The sequence below is a fragment of the Filicampus tigris genome, chromosome 4 (genome assembly GCF_054856515.1).
Source record: "Filicampus tigris isolate MCC_2025a chromosome 4, RoL_Ftig_1.0, whole genome shotgun sequence".
In the NCBI taxonomy this organism is placed as follows: domain Eukaryota; kingdom Metazoa; phylum Chordata; class Actinopteri; order Syngnathiformes; family Syngnathidae; genus Filicampus; species Filicampus tigris.
In genome coordinates, this window is record NC_141220.1 from 19219571 (window position 1) to 19240063 (window position 20493).

The 20493-nt window shown below is 40.7% G+C and overlaps 1 protein-coding gene across 6 annotated transcripts; it reads left to right on the plus strand.

The window, feature by feature from the left end:
• The first annotated feature begins 81 nt into the window (after positions 1-81).
• ano5a (anoctamin 5a) lies at positions 82-20269 on the plus strand. Of its 6 annotated transcripts, XM_086027273.1 has the most exons (21): positions 82-309; positions 1950-2011; positions 8268-8369; positions 10956-11027; positions 11098-11382; positions 11605-11724; positions 12270-12385; positions 12473-12607; positions 12696-12801; positions 12915-12975; positions 13767-13918; positions 14697-14777; positions 15054-15131; positions 16120-16342; positions 16465-16643; positions 16726-16823; positions 16922-17052; positions 17820-18025; positions 18240-18433; positions 18600-18705; positions 19647-20269. In XM_086027273.1, exons 1-21 carry the CDS (start codon positions 240-242, stop codon positions 19872-19874), a joined length of 2805 nt encoding a protein of 934 aa, XP_085883399.1. In that variant the 5' UTR covers positions 82-239; the 3' UTR covers positions 19875-20269. The 6 variants fall into 6 exon arrangements, with proteins under 6 accessions (XP_085883399.1, XP_085883401.1, XP_085883400.1 ...); XM_086027275.1 differs by lacking the exon at positions 14697-14777; XM_086027274.1 differs by lacking the exons at positions 82-309; positions 1950-2011 and adding an exon at positions 2528-2626.
• The last annotated feature ends 224 nt before the right edge of the window (positions 20270-20493 follow it).

Sequence of the window (20493 nt, forward strand, 5' to 3'; positions counted from 1 at the left end):
TATCGGGCTCATATAATTGGCTTGAGGCAGGGGCCACGCCCCTCGCGGACCTCCCTCTGTGCAGTTGCGAGGACAGGCGGCGGTCAGTGGGTGGAGGGAACCCTGGGAACAAGGTTGCTGAGTCACCCGGGAGAAGGCAGCCAGCAAGAAGGACCCCGAGGAAGGTCGTCGTTGGGCTCGGGGCACACTCAGCTAGATGTGGATTAACGCGCTCAGTTTGGCCAGTCAAAATACTCGACATGAACCGAGTAACGGGAAGGTGTGGAGCTGATACCTTGATAGAGATGAGTCCTTCTGACTCTTATGATGGTGAGTATCTTAAAAATCAGCATTGTTCGAATTGCATACGACTCGTAAAGTGTTTAAAATTGGACAGTACTGATTTTTCATGATTAATTATCTAAGTTGTATTGACGCTGGAGGGCTCTATTTATAAGGCTGTAAACACTGTAAAAGAAACTTCATGTTGACTTCCTGAACAATTTCAGGCAGTTAGTGGTAACAAAAAATGACATTCTGCCATTGCCCAAATTACCCTTCGCATATGTACTGTATGTTTTTTTCATTGAGGTTAGGTCATCACAATCTTAAAAAGGTCTCCTAAGGTTAGCCACCTCAGTAGTTTTGCTTCTGGAGGACAGCAATTTAAAATAGACTGAAATAAAGTGCTGCACATGAATAAAAATCAAACATAAAACAAATACTATTAATTGTAAAATTGATAATAATAATCAATAAAAGATTCGTTTTGTAATTTAAAAAAAAAAGCTTTAAAAGTATAAAACCTGCCAGTGATATCCTGCAGCGTCTTTGACCAAACTTTTTTTGGGCTGCATGCTGTTCCACCTGAGTCCTGTTGGTGGTCTCAAGGTGTAAGAAGTTGTGGTCAGACTGCCTAGAGGAGGGAGCGAAGAAGAACTCTATGCCCATTGACATTCTGTCAATGTTGACAAAAGTGGCTTCATGTATTTGTCAAAATTAACTTTCACTGCATGTTTTTAATCTTCTAACCTCACAACTATGTTGCGGTGCGAATGGAAAGAGTGACTTTTCAAGCCAGTCAGTCTGACAGACAGCTGCCCCCATTACTGGAAACAAAACCCTTTTTGTATTTATTTTCACTTATGTTTTCTGGTAATATGGATAAACTTCGCTGTGTGTGAAAGAGCAGGTTCAGCGTCGACTGTCAACCTCCCTCTTCCCATGGCTGTTCTAAATAGAAACATGCATTTGTGTTGCACACTTGTGGTTGGAAAAACAATATTGTCGGAATTTCCGCTGTCAGCTGCCTTCTGCTGAACAAAGTTGCGACCATCAAGCAGAGCTGGGCATTTGACTAAAAATTGAGCGTCTATTATTCGTCATTCATCTGCAGCGTGGGTACCCTTCAGTCATAGGTCATTCACCTTTTTTTCCCGGGGGTAAAAAAATATCCATCTATAGGCCGGTCCGCCTCTAATTTTAAACGGCCGTCCGTTGGCGAGTCTGACTAAACTTTCACTGCAGGCTTAGTTGTAGGAAACTTTCTCATATAACAGCAGTCAGGCCAGACCTTTCCAGCATACAAGAGGAAGCAAATGTATGACTGTCAACTGCCTGTGTCTAAAGACTGTGAATTCATTTGTTGGGCAGTGAAAGGCAAGTGAATGAATATAAGTTGAGTCTGTCAAACCTCACGTCTTTGTTACTGGAGTTGCTGCTTGACCCTGATTACATGACACCAAACTGTCGTAACCATGTTGTGTGGCTGGTGGGAGCCCAAGTACAAAAATAGACCACAACAAGGCTGCTCTATACCTTTCTGCAGCTGTTGATTATCACTTTATAACTCAACTTCAATACCACTGACATGCCTCTCACATTCTTTATGTCCAAATGAATCAATATTGTTACTCCAAACTGGGTCTGACATTGTTAATTTTTGTGCGTCTCATGTTGCTGTCTTGCAGATGATATGAATGGCTACTACCACGACTCGAACAGCCCAGGATCTCGACATAGAGAATCAGAGGTAAAGACTACATGCATTCCTTAAAGTACATTTTGGATAAAGTATTGAGATCACTTAAGCAAATAGTTAGACGTGGATTTAGTTTGATTACATACATTGCACTGAGAAGTATTCAATACATTTGGAATAATTACATGCTTTCAACTTTGCGGGGACAGTTTGGGGAAGGTACTATACGCAAGCACACAAACAGCTGGATAAGAAATGAAAAGAAATACAACAGAGATTGCAATTAAATTGGTGAAAGATGTTTAAAAGACTATTCTTCGGAAAGTTTCTTCACCACTACAATCAGCACACCAACTTTACATGTCATAACACCTTTTATATCGCCTGATCAAACCGTGTACTGTATATTGTGCCTTATTTACAGATGGTTGTTCTGTATTAACTGGAGTCATGTGGAACTTTCAGAGCCGAGGATTCTCTGTATAAAAGGCTAGAGATGACGCTGATGCTAATGTGTCCTCTTCCCCCTTTTTAAAGTGTCATGGTGTGTGTGTGGAGACCTGTGAGTCTCTCAACACCAGCATGGACACGCTGGCCTCGTCTGACCACAGTGACGAAGTTCAGGTGGATGCTCGTACTTTAGAGCCCATCAGTTCTTTGACTGGGGTAAGACACCAGTCCAGCATACAGATGCATGCCGCTGCGGTCTTTGCATGAGTGTTTCTGACATCTGTTGCATCCGTGCTCAGATTTTTAACTGAGCCATAAGCTGGTGCTTTGACTATAGTTGTTTGCTACATTAGATTAGTATTTTTTTTAGTTAAACTTTAAGCTAACTTGTACAAAAGTGTCAAACTGCCAATGTGGAGTAAACATTTTTGAGGGGCAAATTAGTTCGAACCTATTTGCAAATACATTTGAGTGTACAGTACTTGTAGGCTAAATGCTAAAAACATAGCCACGGGGTATTACGCATGAGTAGGTTTTAAATGTATTTTTTTTAGTATTTGGCCTACATTATACCAATACATTTGAAAATTAAGTAAGTAAGCATTGATTATTTGTAACTTTCTGATTTATTATGTCTGGTGTACATGATTTCCGTTCTGCATTTTTACCCATAATATCACGGGGAATGCACATGCACATGTCAATACCCCGTGGCGGTATGGGAAAAATGACAAATGGAAATCATGCATTGCAGACATAATAATAAAATCATAAAAATTACGAATAAACAATGTTTATTCAACTTTTGAACGTATTGGTTTAATGCAGGCCAAATGCTAAAAAATAGGTTTTTGTTTTATTTCAAGGAGGGAGTCAACGCAAACATATTTTTTCAAGAATATGTTCTGTGAAAGCCCACTAGTTGAAACAGGGCATTCTGATAAATATTGCGTTTGTAGAGTAAGTGTTAATCCACTAGTTTTTAGCCATCTCTGGGGGCGGCCATTTTGTCTTCTGTCGACTGAAAATAACATCACAACTGCTCACAACGAGCAACCACGGCTCAGATTCAGAAAACAGGTCAGCCCTGATTTGTCATTGTGAGTAGTTGTGATGTCATTTTCAGTCGACAGAAGACAAAATGGCCGCCCCCAGAGATGGCTAAAAAAAGAGTGCATAAACACAAAATTAATCAGAATGCCGTGTTTCAACTAGTGGGCCTGCTTGGAACATATTCTTGAAAAAAATATGTTTGGGTTGACTACCGCTTTAACTTACTCATGCACAAGATAATACCCCGTGGCTGATTTAAGTTTAATAGTTTTAATGTTGGTTTAATGTAATGTCGTTTTTTTCCCCTTGCATGCACAAATCAGTACCACATGGCACAAAGGGAAAAGAAATGCTAAGATTTTAGCATTTAACCCACAAGCACGTTCAAACATATTTGCAAGTACGTTCGAATGTACTTGCAAATATGTTCAAACGAATTTGCCAGTTAGAAATTTACTCCACATTAGTAGTTCCACATTTCTGTAACTTTGTATACATTTTTATAATGTACTGGTCTCCAGTTGCTCTGTTAGCTTAGAGTTATAGGACTCTACTCTCACTGTCAACTCGGTTCCTCCACAGTTCTGGAAAAAGCGGGCGCTGTTCCTGAAGTTTCGTTCGAGGGTATGGCATGGTAAAAACATGCTTTTGATGTGATGCAGTTCGATGCGTAATGTCCGCCTGCTGTCACAATTAGAGCTTCGGAAAATGAAATGTCTGTCAGAGCTGAAATGAATGTGCATATCTGTTGGAAAGAGCTGATTGTCTGCGGAGCATGTTTTTCACTCCCGCAGGGTCATGGAAACATGCTGGGGTGATGCATCATGAGTGTTAATTACAACTGCTTTGTTCTCACCTGTGATAATTGTATGCTTCACTAAGGAGAAAACGGCAATTGGAGCATAACTAGTGTTTCCTACTTGTTATTGGCCTCAGTGAGTTTGTGTTCTTTTGCATTGTTTGACTTCAGCATTATAAGTATGTGGTGGATGCCGCACCGAATTTATGCAGCTGAACATATAGCAGGGGTAGGGTACTCCGGTTCCCAGAGAGCCATATCCTGCCCGTTTTGGATCTCTTCCTAATTCATCACACCTGATTCAAATGAGCAGCTCATCAGCATGCTCGGTAAAAGTCTGAAGCAATCCTGGTCGTTTGAGTCAGGTGTGTTGTAGTAGGGAGGGATCCAAAACAGGTAGAATATGGCTCTCGAGGAACCGGAGTTCCCTACCTTTGCCATATAGGAGGGTCTGCACTTAAAGTGGAAGTCAACGCCAACATTTCTTTTTCAAGAATATATTCTATGCAAGCCCACTAGTTGAAACAGGGCATTCTGATAAATATTGCGTTTGCGGAATAAGTGTTAATCCACTCGTTTTTAGCCATCCCTGGGGGTGGCCGTTTTGTCATCTGTCGACTGAAAATGACATCCCAGTTGCTCAGGGCTCAGGTAACGACCAATCACGGCTCAGCTGTTTTTTTCTGAAGCTGAGCCGTGATTGGTCCTTACCTGAGCCCTGAGCAACTGGGATGTCATTTTCAGTCGACAGTGCTCACTACCACCAATCACGGCTCAGATTCAGAAAAAAGGTCAGCCGTGATTTGGTCGTTGTGAGCAGTTGTGATGTCATTTTCAGTCGACAGAAGACAAAATGGCCGCCCCCAGAGATGGCTAAAACTAGTGCATTTTGCTGCTTAACTTATATTCCACAAACGCAAAATCAATCAGAACGGCGTGTTTCAAGTAGTGGGCCTGCTGGGAACATATTCTTGAAAAAATATGTTTGGGTTGACTTCCACTTTAAGATCCTTTCCTTTACTTAGTACAACCTTTTACTGAAACATTTATTAAGGGGGCAAATATAACAAAAAAAACCCACAAAAGCTCTTATAGGTGGAATGTGTTGTTCTGAATTAACCAATCACATTCAAGCTTGGTCAATTGTGAATACAGGCACATTCCCAGTGGGTGTGCACACTTGTGCAACCACATTATCTAATTTGTTTTATTTTTACTTCCCCTCTTAAAAAGATTATTTTCCCAAATTGAGTTGTTCATAATATAGGTCACATTGGTGGACATTTTTAAATGATTGATGGTAGTCTAATTTTTTTAATATCACACATAGTGTACCTAGCCTTTGAACAGTTGTATGTAACCGTTTTTTTAATCCACCCTTTCTGTTGAATTTCTGAGTAGTATTTAGTCCAAAAACATCAACCTCTGAAAAAGTAATCATTACAAAATATTAGTTTTGCATGTCCCCTTCAAATTAGTAACTTGCTGTGTTACACCATGTTTTACATGTACCACATGCATAATACAGTCAAAAGCAGACAAGAAAGGAAGCAAGACATCACCCAGCACTTTGGGGTTAGTGGTGGATGGACAGAACTTTTGAGCCGCTCCACTTGGCAGAGGTGGGCCTAAACAGAAGCACTGATTTTCGTATGGCTGAATCTGTAATTACAGCAAATTAGAGACTTTTTGCTGTTGTTAAGTAAGGCCCGCCGCCCTCGCATGGTCAGCATAAAGTAATTCAATCCAGGAGCTAATGTGGGAATTCAGGCTTTATTTGGGATCTGAGAGCGGTTGAAAAGGTTAAACATTTGGAATTGAAGGCTTCTCTAGCAAATTAGTATCCAACTTTTTCCCCATAATGGATTTGCATACATTGATTGACTGCTTTTAGACTCTTAAGTAGCCAGACCGCAATGCTTCACCCTTCATCAGCTTCTTCAGACTGATCATTCATGATTTAACAGCTTTTTTTTTTTTTTTTTTTGCAGTTTGCTTCCACACCGCCTAACACCCTTGGCTGTTATTGAATTAGCTTGCTAGCAGGTAGCTTTTCCTATCTTGAGTATTCTTTTTTTTTTTTTTTAACCCTCCTAGCTCACTTCCTCCTCTTTCCTCTTTTGCGGGGACGAGTGAGCATGTGAGGGCTTGCTCGGAGCTCCTCTGGTGCTGTGAGACTTGAGGGCAGTAATGCTTTCAGTGCTCGCTTGCACTCTCTGAAGGAAGGCGGGCGGGGGGGGGGGGGGGGGTGCTCATTCAAGAAGCCGGCTTTTTCCCTGATGCATCATAGCCATAAGGGGAGGAGGGCCATGGAGGTAAAGTGCATTCTCTCCTCCTCGCAGAGTGCAGACAGACAGGGCCCACTATTTTCTTTCCGACGTGGTGATGGTGGTGGGTGTTGTCTTTGTACTGTAAAGTATGTTGTCACTGTGGTGATGTTGAGTAGTGCATGGTTATGTTTAGCTCAGCCGCCTGAACAGCTGAAGAAGCACCAGCCGCTAGCAGACATAATGTCCCGTTTTCTGTCGAAGCATTCCTGTGCAGTTTGTTTCCCTCCAGCAAAGCATTGCTGGCTAATACACTTCACTGACATTTCCACAGGCTGCGTTATAGCTGGTTTTGGCCCAACAAGTGCATGAATTAAAGGAGAGAAACGCTAAAACACAGGAAAATAATTGTTAAACCAGGTTGCTGGATCTCTCATCTGATTTATTATCTCGCAGTCCTCTTGGCATGACCACGCTAAGCCTGTGTAGTTCTAATTTGAGCAGTTATGGCAATGCAAAATGTTATCCTTAAAAAAACAACATAGTGGTTTAGACGTATACAGCACAGCATGTTTTTCCACAGCAGTCATTTTGACATTTTAAAAAAGTAAATAGTAGACTGCACAAGAATATGGAAAAAAACTAAACCACAAAACTTGGAGGTGTACATGCAGTACTAGCACATTACATTTTTCTAACAGATCTGGTTCGAAGTGCTGTTAAATTATTTTCATAATTTCAAGTCACCAGAGGTAGGTAGTACTGCTACATTTAGTCCATTACATTTATATAAGTAACTTCTATTTTGTAGGATAAGTTGTATTTGTCAAAATAATTTTAAGGCAATATACTTTGTATCTTTATCTGAGTATTTTTCACAAGAAACTCTTGCTTTTGCTCTGCTACATTGAGCTACATTCTGCTCGCTACTCCCTCGCTAGAGATCGGGCCGGCAAACAAAATGTTGAAAATCAGTGTGTAACTGACGCCCATTGAAATGCACTAGGGAAAACACAATGTTTTTTTTCCAAAGCCCCAAAATTATTCAAAAAATGTTGATAAACATTCAATATATATTTTCCATGAAAAAACATTGTGAAAATGGAAAAAAACAAATATTAAAAAATTATTTACAGAATTATTGGGGGAAAAAATCGGGTTCTGACCCACGAGTATGCGAGGGTTAACTGTTTGAAATTCATGCTCTGATTAAAAAAATAATTAAAAGTTACTCTCTGGTTACTCAACAGGCCTACTTGAGTAGGTTTTTTTTTTAATTATTTAAAAAAAAAAAAAAAATAATACTTGCTCTGAAATAATCTTTTATAGGACTACATTTTTCTTTCACACGAGTTATATTACTCTAAAGTAACAGTACTCTTACATGACTACAACTTTTGGCTACCCTGCCCTCCTCTCCATGACATTATGGTATCAACCGAACCATCCACATATCCAAAACCATAATGGCACCACTTGCCTGTCTGTAAGGAAATGGCGTGCTAATTAACAACAACAAAACAAAAGCAAGCGACACAAACAGCTTATCAACAAATTGACATTACTATATGGTGAAGTTCAATGGTGGCCTAAGACTTGTGCATGGTATTGTACCTGAGTGTGACAATCTGGGGCTTTCTACTGACACAGTGTGCCTGTGAGGTGTTGTTAATTGCGCTCAAAGACTTGTAACCACATGAGTATTGTGCATGTTGTGAACTCTGCTACCTTGTCATAGATCGAGAAACAGCAGCAGAGCAAAGACTCGGTGTTCTTCCGCGATGGAGTGCGCAGGATTGATTTTGTCCTGTCCTACACTGACGAAAGTGATGGGAAATCGGTAAGAAACAAGCACACCTGTTTTTTGTTTGTTTTTTTACCCATCTTATGTTGGTTTCAAGCATTTAGTTACACCTTTAATATTTTTTTGTTAATTTACAGAGGTGGGCATTCCGTCAGCCCGACACTGACGAATGCCCGTTTTGTTGACGATTGACGAATGACGGGACACTTTTAAAAAATGACAGACCAAACACTGATGGAAGTGGATTTATGTCGGTCGGAGTAATCGTCACTAACCGCATCGTCACTGACGGACGCTCGTTTTGCTGACGTGTTTTTGGGGTAACGACTGACGGACCAACAGATTTCTGATGGACTTAACTGAGGGACTGGACTGACTGACGATAACATTTCGGTTCGTCACGAAAAATGACACACTGACGAATGACGGACGGGTACCCAGGCGGCTGACGGATTACAAATGACGGACCGGCAAACTTGAGTAAAATAACCAACCCTGTTAATTTTACAATTATACACCAAAATAAATCACTTACGCCATCGGTAATCTGTTTGTTCGACCTTAGAAACACACTGTACCTTTCCACAAATTTCCAATTCCCTACAATTATTTCCTAATTGTGTGAACATTCGATTTTAGAGATTGCGCTAAAGTTCTTTTCAACTGGAGCAGAGTGACTTAATATTCTGGTCTAATGTGTACAGAGATTGGAATATTATGTACTGTATGCCTTCAAATGATAGCTACCATTTTTCCACTTCATGGGCCCTTTTTGAGTTGTCTGGTAAGAACCGGTACTTACAGGATGTCCCGACCCCAGTGGGAGTCAGCAGCGACATACTCTAGATAGCGCAACACCGATAAAAAGAGACACGTGTACTCAGTTTATAAAAGACATCCTCACTCTGACATTGGCGGGCATTCGTGGAAGCATTTTGTGAACCGAGTCGAGATGTTTCCACAGACTCTGAATAGTTTGTGGCAAGTGTTGTTTAGCTGCTGCGACTTTTAGAGGTTGATAGTGGAGTGTCAGACTTCGCTTCGTTAGCACTTTACTTCTATGCGACGTCCTGTGTATTATCCACACTTTTCACTAAATGTCAGCTACTGTATAACTAGAGTCTGACACTTAATTTAATGGGCTAGGTTCGAGGTTTTCAAACTATACACCAAGTACCATATAAAAAAAAAATAGTACCACCATCATGACCAACATCATAATTAGTAGCATATTAGGCCTAAGTGGTAATCAAAACAAGACGGCTTCTTAATGCATGAATAAGTTACTAAATAGGTTTGACTAAATAGTTTAAAAGCAAACATTTTTTGAGAGATTAAATGCTCAAATGTCTTGCGAGGAACAAGTTAAATACAACTGAACTGTACTAAGGCAGCTATTGTTTTGCATACCACTAGAGTGAGCCCGTGTACCACTAGTGGTACTAGCGTCACACTTTGAGAATCACTGCTAGATTAACCACACAAATGATGCACTTATTCTCTTGACCAGGGGTGTCAAACTAATTTTTGTCGGGGGCCACTTTGTAGTTGCTAAAGAAGAAGTCAACCCCCCAAAATTCTTTGCAGTAATATGTTCTATGCAGGCCCACTAGTCATAAAAATCGTATTCTGATTAATATTGCGTTTGTTGAATATAAATTAAGCAGCAAACTCCACCTGTTTTTAGCCATCTCAGGGGGTGGCCATTTTGTCACTTCTGTCAACTGAAAATGACTTCACAGTTGCTCAGGGCTCAGGTCACAACCAATCACAGCTCAAATGTTTTCTGAAGCTGAGACATAATTGGACGTTATCTAAGTAACTGTGAGGTCATTTTCAGTCGACAGAAGTGACAAAATGGCTGCCTCCTGAATGGCTCAAAATGGGTGGATTTAATTGCTTAACTCATATTCCACAAACACACTAGAAATCAGAATGCAATGTTTTAACTAGTGGGCCTGCATAGAACATATTCTTGCAAAGAACATTTTGGGGTTGACTTTCCTTTAAATTGAATTGCCTCACCATATTATTCCATATACGTATACAACAAATTGATGGATTACTAGTTTTGAAATCAGAAGTCAAGGATAATAATTTGTTGAACTATTGTTCAAGTTACTGTAAAAAAGGGTAACAAAACAATTCTTGCAAAATCTGTTATTCATTACACATGACAATTTGAAATTTTGATACAGATTTTAGCAAGGATCATGGAAGTTGACACGCATGATTTGTTTTCTGAAACCCGGGCCTTGAGTTTGGCACTTGTGTTGTAGACTCATACTTTGTCAATACTCTCAGAACATAAAACAATAACTGCATACAAATGTTTTTTTGTATTTTGCAATCAATGCTATTATCGCTGTCGTCAATCTTAACCTTGGAACCCGAGAACCAATGATTGAAGAGTTGCTGGAATACACTCTTATTGACAAAAAAAAAAATTTTCTCTCTTTTTTTTGTAGACTTTTAAGCTTATTGACAAAAAAAAAAATGTTCTCTCTTTTTTTTGTAGACTTTTAAGCCATGATTAGAGACATAATATATAACAGTGGGTGTTTTTCCACAAAGAAAACTGAAGCCTACAATATTGATTTTTTTTTTCTTTTCTACCAACAGGGAAGAAAGAAGGAGTTGTTCGAAGCCAACCTAGAGAAAGTCGGCTTAGAGCTGGAGACAGAAGATAAATCTGTAAGCGTTCATGGTCCTTGATTCGATAATGTCTCATAAGAAGCCTGAAAAGCACATTACCACATTTCAGGAATCGGAAGATGGAAAAACCTATTTTGTGAAGATCCACGCTCCATGGGAAGTGTTGGCCACCTACGCAGATGTGCTGAAAATCAAGGTTCCTTTCAAGGCCAGCGACATACCAAAGAAAAATGCCATGCCCATGCAATGTCTGGCCACCCCATTTCGTCTTCCGGAGCACATCATGAATCCTGAGCCGGACTACTTCACCGCTACCTTCACCAAAAGCAAATCTGACTTCTTCATCATCGATGACAGAGACACATTCTTTAGCCCTGCCACTCGCAACAGGATAGTAAGTATGTTTTTACGCATTTCTTCAAGTCAGAACACAAATAGACCGATAACACAGCAGCAATGCTCATTTTTATATCAGACAACGTCCGTTGCATACTTTGAGGGAGATTAACACTCACAGGCCTGAACATTAACAACACATGCACAATCAATCTACTAAGAAAAAAATGTAAAGGCATCCAACTTGCAAGCCTTTGATTTAGTCTCTCTTTTTGACAAGGTATACTATATCCTCTCCCGATGTCCATATGTGGAAGATGAATGTGTCGAGAAAGACAAAAAGGGAATCAAGAGGTTGCTTAGCAACGGCACCTACACGGCGGCATTTCCACTGCACGATGTGAGACCCTTTTGCTGAATGGAGTGAAATATTGAATATATATTGGTCAAATGTTTATAATAAAGAAGGATTTCAAGGGAAGTTAACCCAAACATATTTTTTTCAAGAATATGTTCTATGCAGGCCCACTAGTTAAAACACGGCATTCGGATTAAAATGAAAATATGAGGAATCCACCCGTTTTTAGCTAGCTCAGGGGGGCGGCCATTTTGTCACTTTTGTCGACTGAAAATGACATCACAGATGCTCAGGGCTCAGATAACGGCCACTCACGGCTCAGCTTGAGAAAACAGGCGAGCTGTGATTGGTTGTTACCTGAGCCCTGAGCAACTGCGATATCATTTTCGGCCGACAAAAACGGCCGCCGCCAGAGATGGCTAAAAACGGATGGATTAACTCATAATCCACAAACGCAATATTAATCCGAATGCCGTGTTTCAACTAGCAGGCCTGCATAGAACATATTCTTGAAAATATATTTGGGTTGACTTCCATTTTAAATACTTCATCATTCCAATGTGTCCTGTGTGTGTGTACGCATGCAGTGCAGATACTGGACAAGATCTAAGGATGCTAGTTGTGAAAGTGAAAGATTCAATCTCTACCAGTACTGGGCCAAACTCTCGTGTTTTTTCAAAGAGCAGCCTCTCAACCTCATAAGGTAACAAAACAGCACAGTATCAATATATGTTGCATGAGCATCTTCATCTAGCTCACGGCTAAAACATGTCGTTTTTCCCCTCTACAGGAAGTACTACGGGGAGAGGATTGGCCTCTATTTTGCCTGGCTGGGGTTCTACACTGAGATGTTGTTTTTTGCTGCGATTGTGGGAACATTTTGTTTCATATACGGATTATCCACATACAAAGACAATGAGTGGAGGTGAGTTTGGGAAGGAGTCCATTATAAGAATAACACTTTGTCCAACGAATCATGCTGCTCACTCATTTTGAATTCTGATTATGCTTAGTAAGGAAATCTGCAGTGACCAAATTGGAGGCAATATTATCATGTGTCCGCTGTGTGATAAGAAATGTAGCTACTGGAAACTCAACATAACATGCAACGCTTCATGGGTGAGACATCTGTATTTCATGATACGTGCTCTACTCAAAATTGATGACTGTTAAACTGCTACGACTGCATCTCAACAATCTCTTACAAGTCTCAAACATGTCTTTTCTTTCAGCAATCGCACCTGTTTGACAATGTGGGAACTTTGTTTTTTGCCGTTTTCATGGGGATTTGGGGTGAGTCAATTCAGTCTTTTAATTTTGAGCTGCAGCACCCCCTAGTGGGCCTTGTCTAACTTCTGCCAGCTAGTCACTAGTACAGTATATAGTAGGGGTGGGCAATTCATTTTGCAGAGGGGTCACATGAGAAACTAGAACGCTTGCCGAAGGCCAACATGCTAACCTCAACTTTGTCTATATTCTTATCAATGTATTTGAAGAAAACGCATCAAGTCTTGTTTCAATAAATTGCTTCGTAGATATGGTATGTATTGTTACAATTGGAAAATTCAATTTCAAACAAAATTATCAGCGGTCATCAAAATTACATTACATTACAATTACACCTTCAAAATTATAACATTAATTTTGTGCAACAACCGCCAACTCATATTCGCCATTTCTTGTCAGGTCTCCCAAATACAGTATATAAATGCAAACTATAATATTATTGACAGTGATGTATTATGATACCATTGTTTAGCAAATAAGAATGTTGCTAACATAAGGACCACTGTTGTATGTAATTATTACGAATCTATTTTTTGGGGAAAAATAGTTAAAAATATTTTTTGCCCTCAGGATGCTGACCACCTCTGCTAAAATCTGCCTACATTCTGTTAAACAGATCATTCAGTTGTCAGTATGAATTATTAATAAGTACAATATAATCAGTAATTTGTTTCAGTTTCTCATGTTTTTTGAAAGGCCATTACTTTAGGAAGGTTGATCAAATGTACTTGTGATAGTTACGCTAAATAGAGAAAGCCTCTCTGCCTCTGATGGTACACCGCTGATTTATTGTACAGTGACATTGTTCCTGGAGCTCTGGAAGAGGCGTCAGGCCCGTCTCGCGTACGAGTGGGATCTGGTGGACTTTGAGGAGGAGCAGCAGCGACTGCAGATGAGGCCGGAGTACGAGAACAAATGCACCAGCCGCAAGCTGAATCCCATCACTCAGGTGTTTCTGAGCTCATGAAGTACAGTACTGTCGTCATTCATACGTGCTTTGAGTAGACCGCAAATGAGTATACAGTGGTGTCCTGAACAACAAAAGACCCAACTTAGGGTTTTTCAAAATTCATGTTGTCATTCGGACAATTCGATGAAGTGTAAACTTGAAATGTGGGCGCTTTACGGTGGCAATCCACTCAACATACTTTACGATAACGACACTTTGGAAAATAGTGAATAATTCTTCAAAAAGAGACATCAAGCTGTTTAATGCCACTTCCAGTTGATGTTTATTGTTAAACTAGACAAAACTAGGAGAATTACACGTTGCGTATTTAAATAACCACATGGCTTGCCTTTGGTCGGCTATCTTAATGCTAACGCTAATACAATGGGAAATGCATGTATAATCCCATTAAGCACCTGCTATTCAAACACAAACAGTGCAGCAACACATTTACACATTCAACATAATTACTTATATTCTTTATCCTCTGCAAGGAGCTGAGCTGTCAATACAAATGTCAGGTGTCTATGTGAGTGTTGTGTCTAAATTGGAACGGATTAATGGCATTTCCATTCATTTCAATGTGGAAAGGTGTTTTGAGATAAAAAAAATAATTATTACGTTATGGGTGTAATTATGGAGCAAATTACGAGTAAACCCCTATCTCAAGTCACCACTGTAGTTGGATAAGAACTGACTGAAGTAAACTGAAGTTTGACTCGTCGTTGAAAAAGTGGATGGTTAAAATTTGCCTTGACCACATGGTGCCCACCTGTAGGAATCAGAGTTGATTCTTGAGAGGACGGCGACTGATCTAGTGGGGAAACTATTTCTGTGCTGGGTCACCGTGTTATTCTGGGTAAGGGTAGTGCTGAAAATGGATTGCCAGATTGATGTGGGAGAGGTTTTCTTGTGTGTACATTTCTGAAAAAGGTCTCGCAGGCACAAGTTTCCTTCTCTGCTCCATTACCATATGTGTTATAATTGGGCCTACACGCGAATAATTGTTCCAATTTGGTTTGCCTCAACTCTAAATTGAACAGTAATTAAAAGGAACCTTGTGGAGTTGTTTTTCAGACCATAACAAAGTGTGACTGACTTTTTTTTATACACGCTTTGCTTGCTCATGGTATAGGAAGTGGAGCCTTATTTACCCATAACAACAGCCAAGTGTGCACGCGTGTGTCTGTCTGGAGCCACTGTCCTGTTGTGGGTGAGCATTCTATCTACGTATCATCTTTCAAATTTATTAGCTGTCGTCTTTTTGCCTTGATATTCCGCGAGCTATAGTTGTACCATATCAAAACAAATCGTAATCCCACTGAGTCGAACTGAATCTCGATACATAGTGTGCGACACGATTCAAGGCGCAGCTCAATTTGAGAGGATAATCATTTTACAATATGAATTAACTTGTCAGTTCTTTAAATGTGCCATTTCCTTCAAAGAGATTTAGAAAAGATGAAGAATTGTATTTGTAGCTTTTGCCATGTTTATTAAAATGCAGAGCTGGGCATTTTACAAAAATTTCCCGGTCCGTTTATCGCTTTCCGTCTGCAGTCTGTCTATCCGCCTTTTTGTCCGGCCGGACCAAATAGTAATCGCCTATAGGCCGGTCCGCCTATCATTTTAAACGGGCTTAGGTTAGCGTGTCCGTCTACCAGCTTCGACCAACTTCTACTAGTACGGTAAATCCTCCCAACCCCCGGCTGAGCGATATTGGAAACACCGCGGCCATTGAAGCCTCACCTCGAAAAATGACAAGAGATGATTACATACACGGGATAAATGGGCTTCCGGCTATGCTAGGTCCGTCTGTTTTTTGTAATTTCCCGTCTATCGTTTATCGCCTACAAAATGGGCGTCCGTCATAGATGGACCGGTCCGTCACATAGGCGGATTGCCCAGCTGTGTTAATATGTAACAACATAAAAGAGCTCTCCAAAGCTTCCGATTCAAATCTGTGTTTGTTCCACCCACATCCTGCAATGGTGACCAGACCTGACTGGCACTTGTAATATAGTTTGACCAACTGTACACGTGAGGTGGGTTCGGATATTTTCATGCATCTTTCCAAGCTCCCAGCTTGCTTTGCTTGTGTCTTGGTATTCGGCCATCCGCACTGATTGTGGCATTTCTTGCTCCCTTTATCCTGTCAAAGCCATCACCTTTTCGTGTTCACTGTCGTCTTTGTCCCAAAGATCTCTCTGACCATTTCCTGCATCATCGGAGTGATCGCGTACCGCCTGGCAGTATACGCTGCCTTCGCCAGCTTCATGAAGGAAAACGCCCACCTGAACAAGATGGGTTCCTCAATCACTCCGCAACTGGCCACGGCTGTAACCGGATCCTGCATCAACTTTGTTATCATCATGCTCTTGAACGTCATGTATGAAAGAGTGGCTGTTTGGATAACTGACCTCGGTAAGGGCATGCCTGAAATGGCTTAGTCCTGTCTTTGGTGATATATTAGGGATGTGTCAACCTCTTTGTTTATATATATATATATATATAAAGTCTGTGTTTTCCGCCTATCTTTGCCACAGAAATTCCAAAGACCCATGTGGAATATGAGAACAAGCTGACCATCAAGATGTTCCTTTTCCAGTTTGTCAACTACTACTCCTCCTGCTTCTATGTGGCTTTCTTTAAGGGCAAGTTCGTTGGCTATCCTGGAGGTTATTCATACATGTTTGGCCAGAGGACTAAGCTCAGAAATGAAGAGGTGGATAGAGATCAGTCTTGATTCATTTTGAGCTTCATTCTGTTCCGTTTCTCTCATTCAATTTCTGCATGCTTGCATTCAGTGTGACCCCGGTGGCTGTTTGATTGAGTTGAGCACCCAGCTGGTAATAGTGATGACTGGTAAGCAGGTGTGGGGCAACATCCAGGAGTCTCTGGTCCCGTGAGTTTACCAAAATATTATCTACAAGTCTGTACTTCGTAAACGCTGTTCATCTACAGCACATTGCCTGTACTCATTTGCATACTTGTGTCTATCAGTTGGTTACAGAACTGGTGGCGCAGCAGAAGAACCCGGCGCCAACCAGAGAGTCTTTACACACGCTGGGAGCAAGACTACAACTTGGTGATGGTCGGGCAACTGGAACTCTTCTATGAGTACCTGGAAATGGGTAAAATAGCCATCCCATTGCCAGTGCAATACATCCGGTCAATAACTCGGGTATTGTACTAAATGGCCACATTAGGTCCACTTGCACAACCTATTGAGACCCAATACAAGAGTTGTATGAATTCTGCTTTTGCTTAAAATAGTTTTGATAGAGAATGTCAGAGAGGTATGAATTTAACAATGTTAAGTTGTTGCATTAAATCTAGTTTCTTTTTAACTGTAGTGTCTAGGGTTCCATTGAAAAAGGGAAGAGGACCATGAAAAAAAAAAATAATCGCATATTAAAAATATTGCGGGGCGGGGGAGGAGGGGTCTCACACTTAGATTAGTTTTCAAAAACATTCAGCCTGACTATCAGGACACAATCACAGGAGAAGGTTGTGTTTCCTTCAAAGTACGGGATGTGTTTCAAACAATGCTGTCACAAAATTTCATCTCTCAAATCCACCGTTTTTGGGAATGGATTTACCTCATCCTTGATATGCACTTTGAAGCTAGAGTGAGTGAACATGCAACAGACACGCATAAACGCACTCAAAACACAGCGTCAGTGCAAAGTGAATTGCATTTTTCGGTCCAGAAGGGCATTTAGTTTGAATTCACTTACTAATTTATTTGTTCAGCTGATGATCTCCCACTTTGGAAAGTACTGAGCTGGTGTGCCCGGTTCATGTTTACGGAGAAAAAAAATCCAACCGAACCTCGAGAAGTGCAACCTGCAGATGGCGCTGTTTCTTCCCTAAATTTAGATTTTTCTTTGTACTCCAGTGATCCAGTTCGGTTTCATCACTCTGTTTGTGGCCTCCTTCCCCTTGGCTCCCCTGCTGGCCCTCTTCAACAACATCATTGAGGTCAGAGTAGATGCCTGGAAACTCACCACTCAGTTCAGACGTCCTGTGGCATCCAAAACTCACAGTATCGGAGCCTGGGAGGAAATCCTAAGTGGGATCGCCATTCTCTCTGTTGTTACCAATGTAAGAGGTTTCCCCACTGGGTATCTGTCTAGTTTCACATGAATGATATCTAAATCATGAGGATGTAAAAAAATAATAATAATAATAATAATCTTGGCTCATATATGTTGTGCTTATTCTTGTCAAATGTGCTTCAGTATACATGTTGATTTATGATTGTATACCAGCTACCTTGTCTTATATTGCTTCTTGGTCTTTCCTTGTCTTTCTGCAGGCATTCATTGTGGCCTACACATCTGAAATGATCCCCAGACTCGTGTATATGTATGCTTACGAGCCAGGAATTACGATGAAAGGCTACATCAACAACAGCTTGTCTGTTTTCAATATCGCAGACATGCCACTGGACAACAGGCCAGAAGACGGGGAGATGCCCCCCTGGTTCAACGCCTCCATCACAACCTGCAGGTGTGTGTGTGTGTGTCAAATAATGACGGGTAACGGTGTGCATAGCATGTCTTAGCTATATGATGTGGTTTCTGCTGATGTTTTTTATCTGCACTTTGGTGTAAGAATGCATATTGTTTTATCAACGGTTGACTGAATGCTAATGCTAACTCATCAATCATTACAGGTACCATGACTACCGCTACCCGCCTGGCCATGAAAATCAGTACACCCACACATTGCAGTATTGGCATATTTTTGCTGCCAAGCTGGTCTTCGTTATCGTCATGGAGGTAAACCTTACTGCCTGTGCTAAACAACATCAACGCCCACACACCTCACTTGACAAGGGATAGATGCTTTAAGAAATGTTCCAGAAGGAGCCTTTTTTCCCACAATTTATCACTTCCCCAGGTGTCTTAATAAAAGGGATCTGACCATTTCTGGTGAAAATACACATCAGGAGCCAATCCGCTTTTGTTACTTTGCAGAGTCACTCAACACAGAATTGCTAAATGATTAACCAATTAGCAGCCAATCAACTTATCACTCTGATTCATTTACTGTGACATTCCTCAACAGGCCAGGCCCTGCCTTTGAAAGTCACACACATTCTTTCAGTCACTGGTACAGTAGGAGAGGATGGCGACCTCAAGTTAATAAAAATAACACGTAGACCTCACATTCATATTGTAGTGGTATTATGCATAAAGCTTTGAAAGATGTATAATTAGCAAAATAAATATATGGGCAAAGGCATGACCAATACGAATTTTTAAGGCCAATGCCAATTGCGAAATTTGGCAACAAATACATAAGCTTACAGCATTAAAGATATGAATTAAGGACAGAACATTTGACCGTTTTGTAATTCTTTTTCCTTTAGTATTTCTATTTAACTACAACAGAGCAAAACATTGTCCAAAAACATTCGGGGGTGGCTTATTGAATGTCATTATGTTTGTCTTATGTTGAAATGTCTTCATTTTTTTTTAAGACATAAAAAAAAATGGGTGGATTTTAGCAAGGGATTATTGTACTACGTTATTCTTAGTCTTAGCATGTTTGCAGCATTTTACGGGTTCAAGATAAACCCGACTACATAAACAAACCCTATCTCAACTTTAGATCCCATCGTTGATCCTTCATTTTCCTTTCATATAGTTTGTCTACATGGCCATGCATGTTTATTTCTGTACTAGTCTTTTCAAAACCGTGCCTTATTCCTCTGCAGCATGTCGTCTTTCTGGTCAAGTTCTTTTTGGCCTGGATGATTCCCGACGTTCCGGCCGACGTGAGGGACCGCATAAAGAGAGAGCGCTACCTGGTCCAGGAGTACATGTACAACTACGAAGTGGAGAGGCTGACGAGCCAACTCAGCAGAAACCAGGAAGATTGTACCTGCGAGGAAATGGTCTGCCCGTCTCTGCCCACGCCGGAGAGGTTCTCGGAGAATCTCTAGCACAGAAAACTGCTGCTCAGTCAGCAAGATGTGAGGGCGGTGATGTAGACACGCCTGCTTGTTTATGTTGTTCCTGGTTCCTGGTGTTGACTTTTAAGTGTCATTGTATAATGACACACGCACTTGTACACACATAGCCTTTATTAACCATTTGCCATTCCACCTGGCAGTTTTACCCGAACGAAAGGTGCACCAAAGTAAATTTGATGCTGTACTTGAATCATTTGGAGTACCGGCATAGTTTTGGTCTCTTTTTGAAGATAACACTTTGAATTTTTCACCTCAAGTTTGAATACACGTGGGTCGGCCTTCTTTTATGTATACAAACTTCCATAATTCAGTGCCAATAGCAGTTGAAACGATTCTGACAGTTGAGGTGAAAAATTCAAAGTGTTATCTTCAAAAAGAGACCAGAACTATGCCGATACTCCAAATGGTTCAAGTGCAGCATCAAATTTACTTTGGTGCACCTTTCGTTCAGGTAAAAGTGCCAGGTGGAATGGCAAAGGGCTACGGAGCTAGAGGTGTCCTCCGTCCTCAGCTATCCTGCTTCAAGCATGTTGAAAACCTAGAAGACTTGAATATAACTGCCTCGTATTTATGGCCTTTTGATTCTATG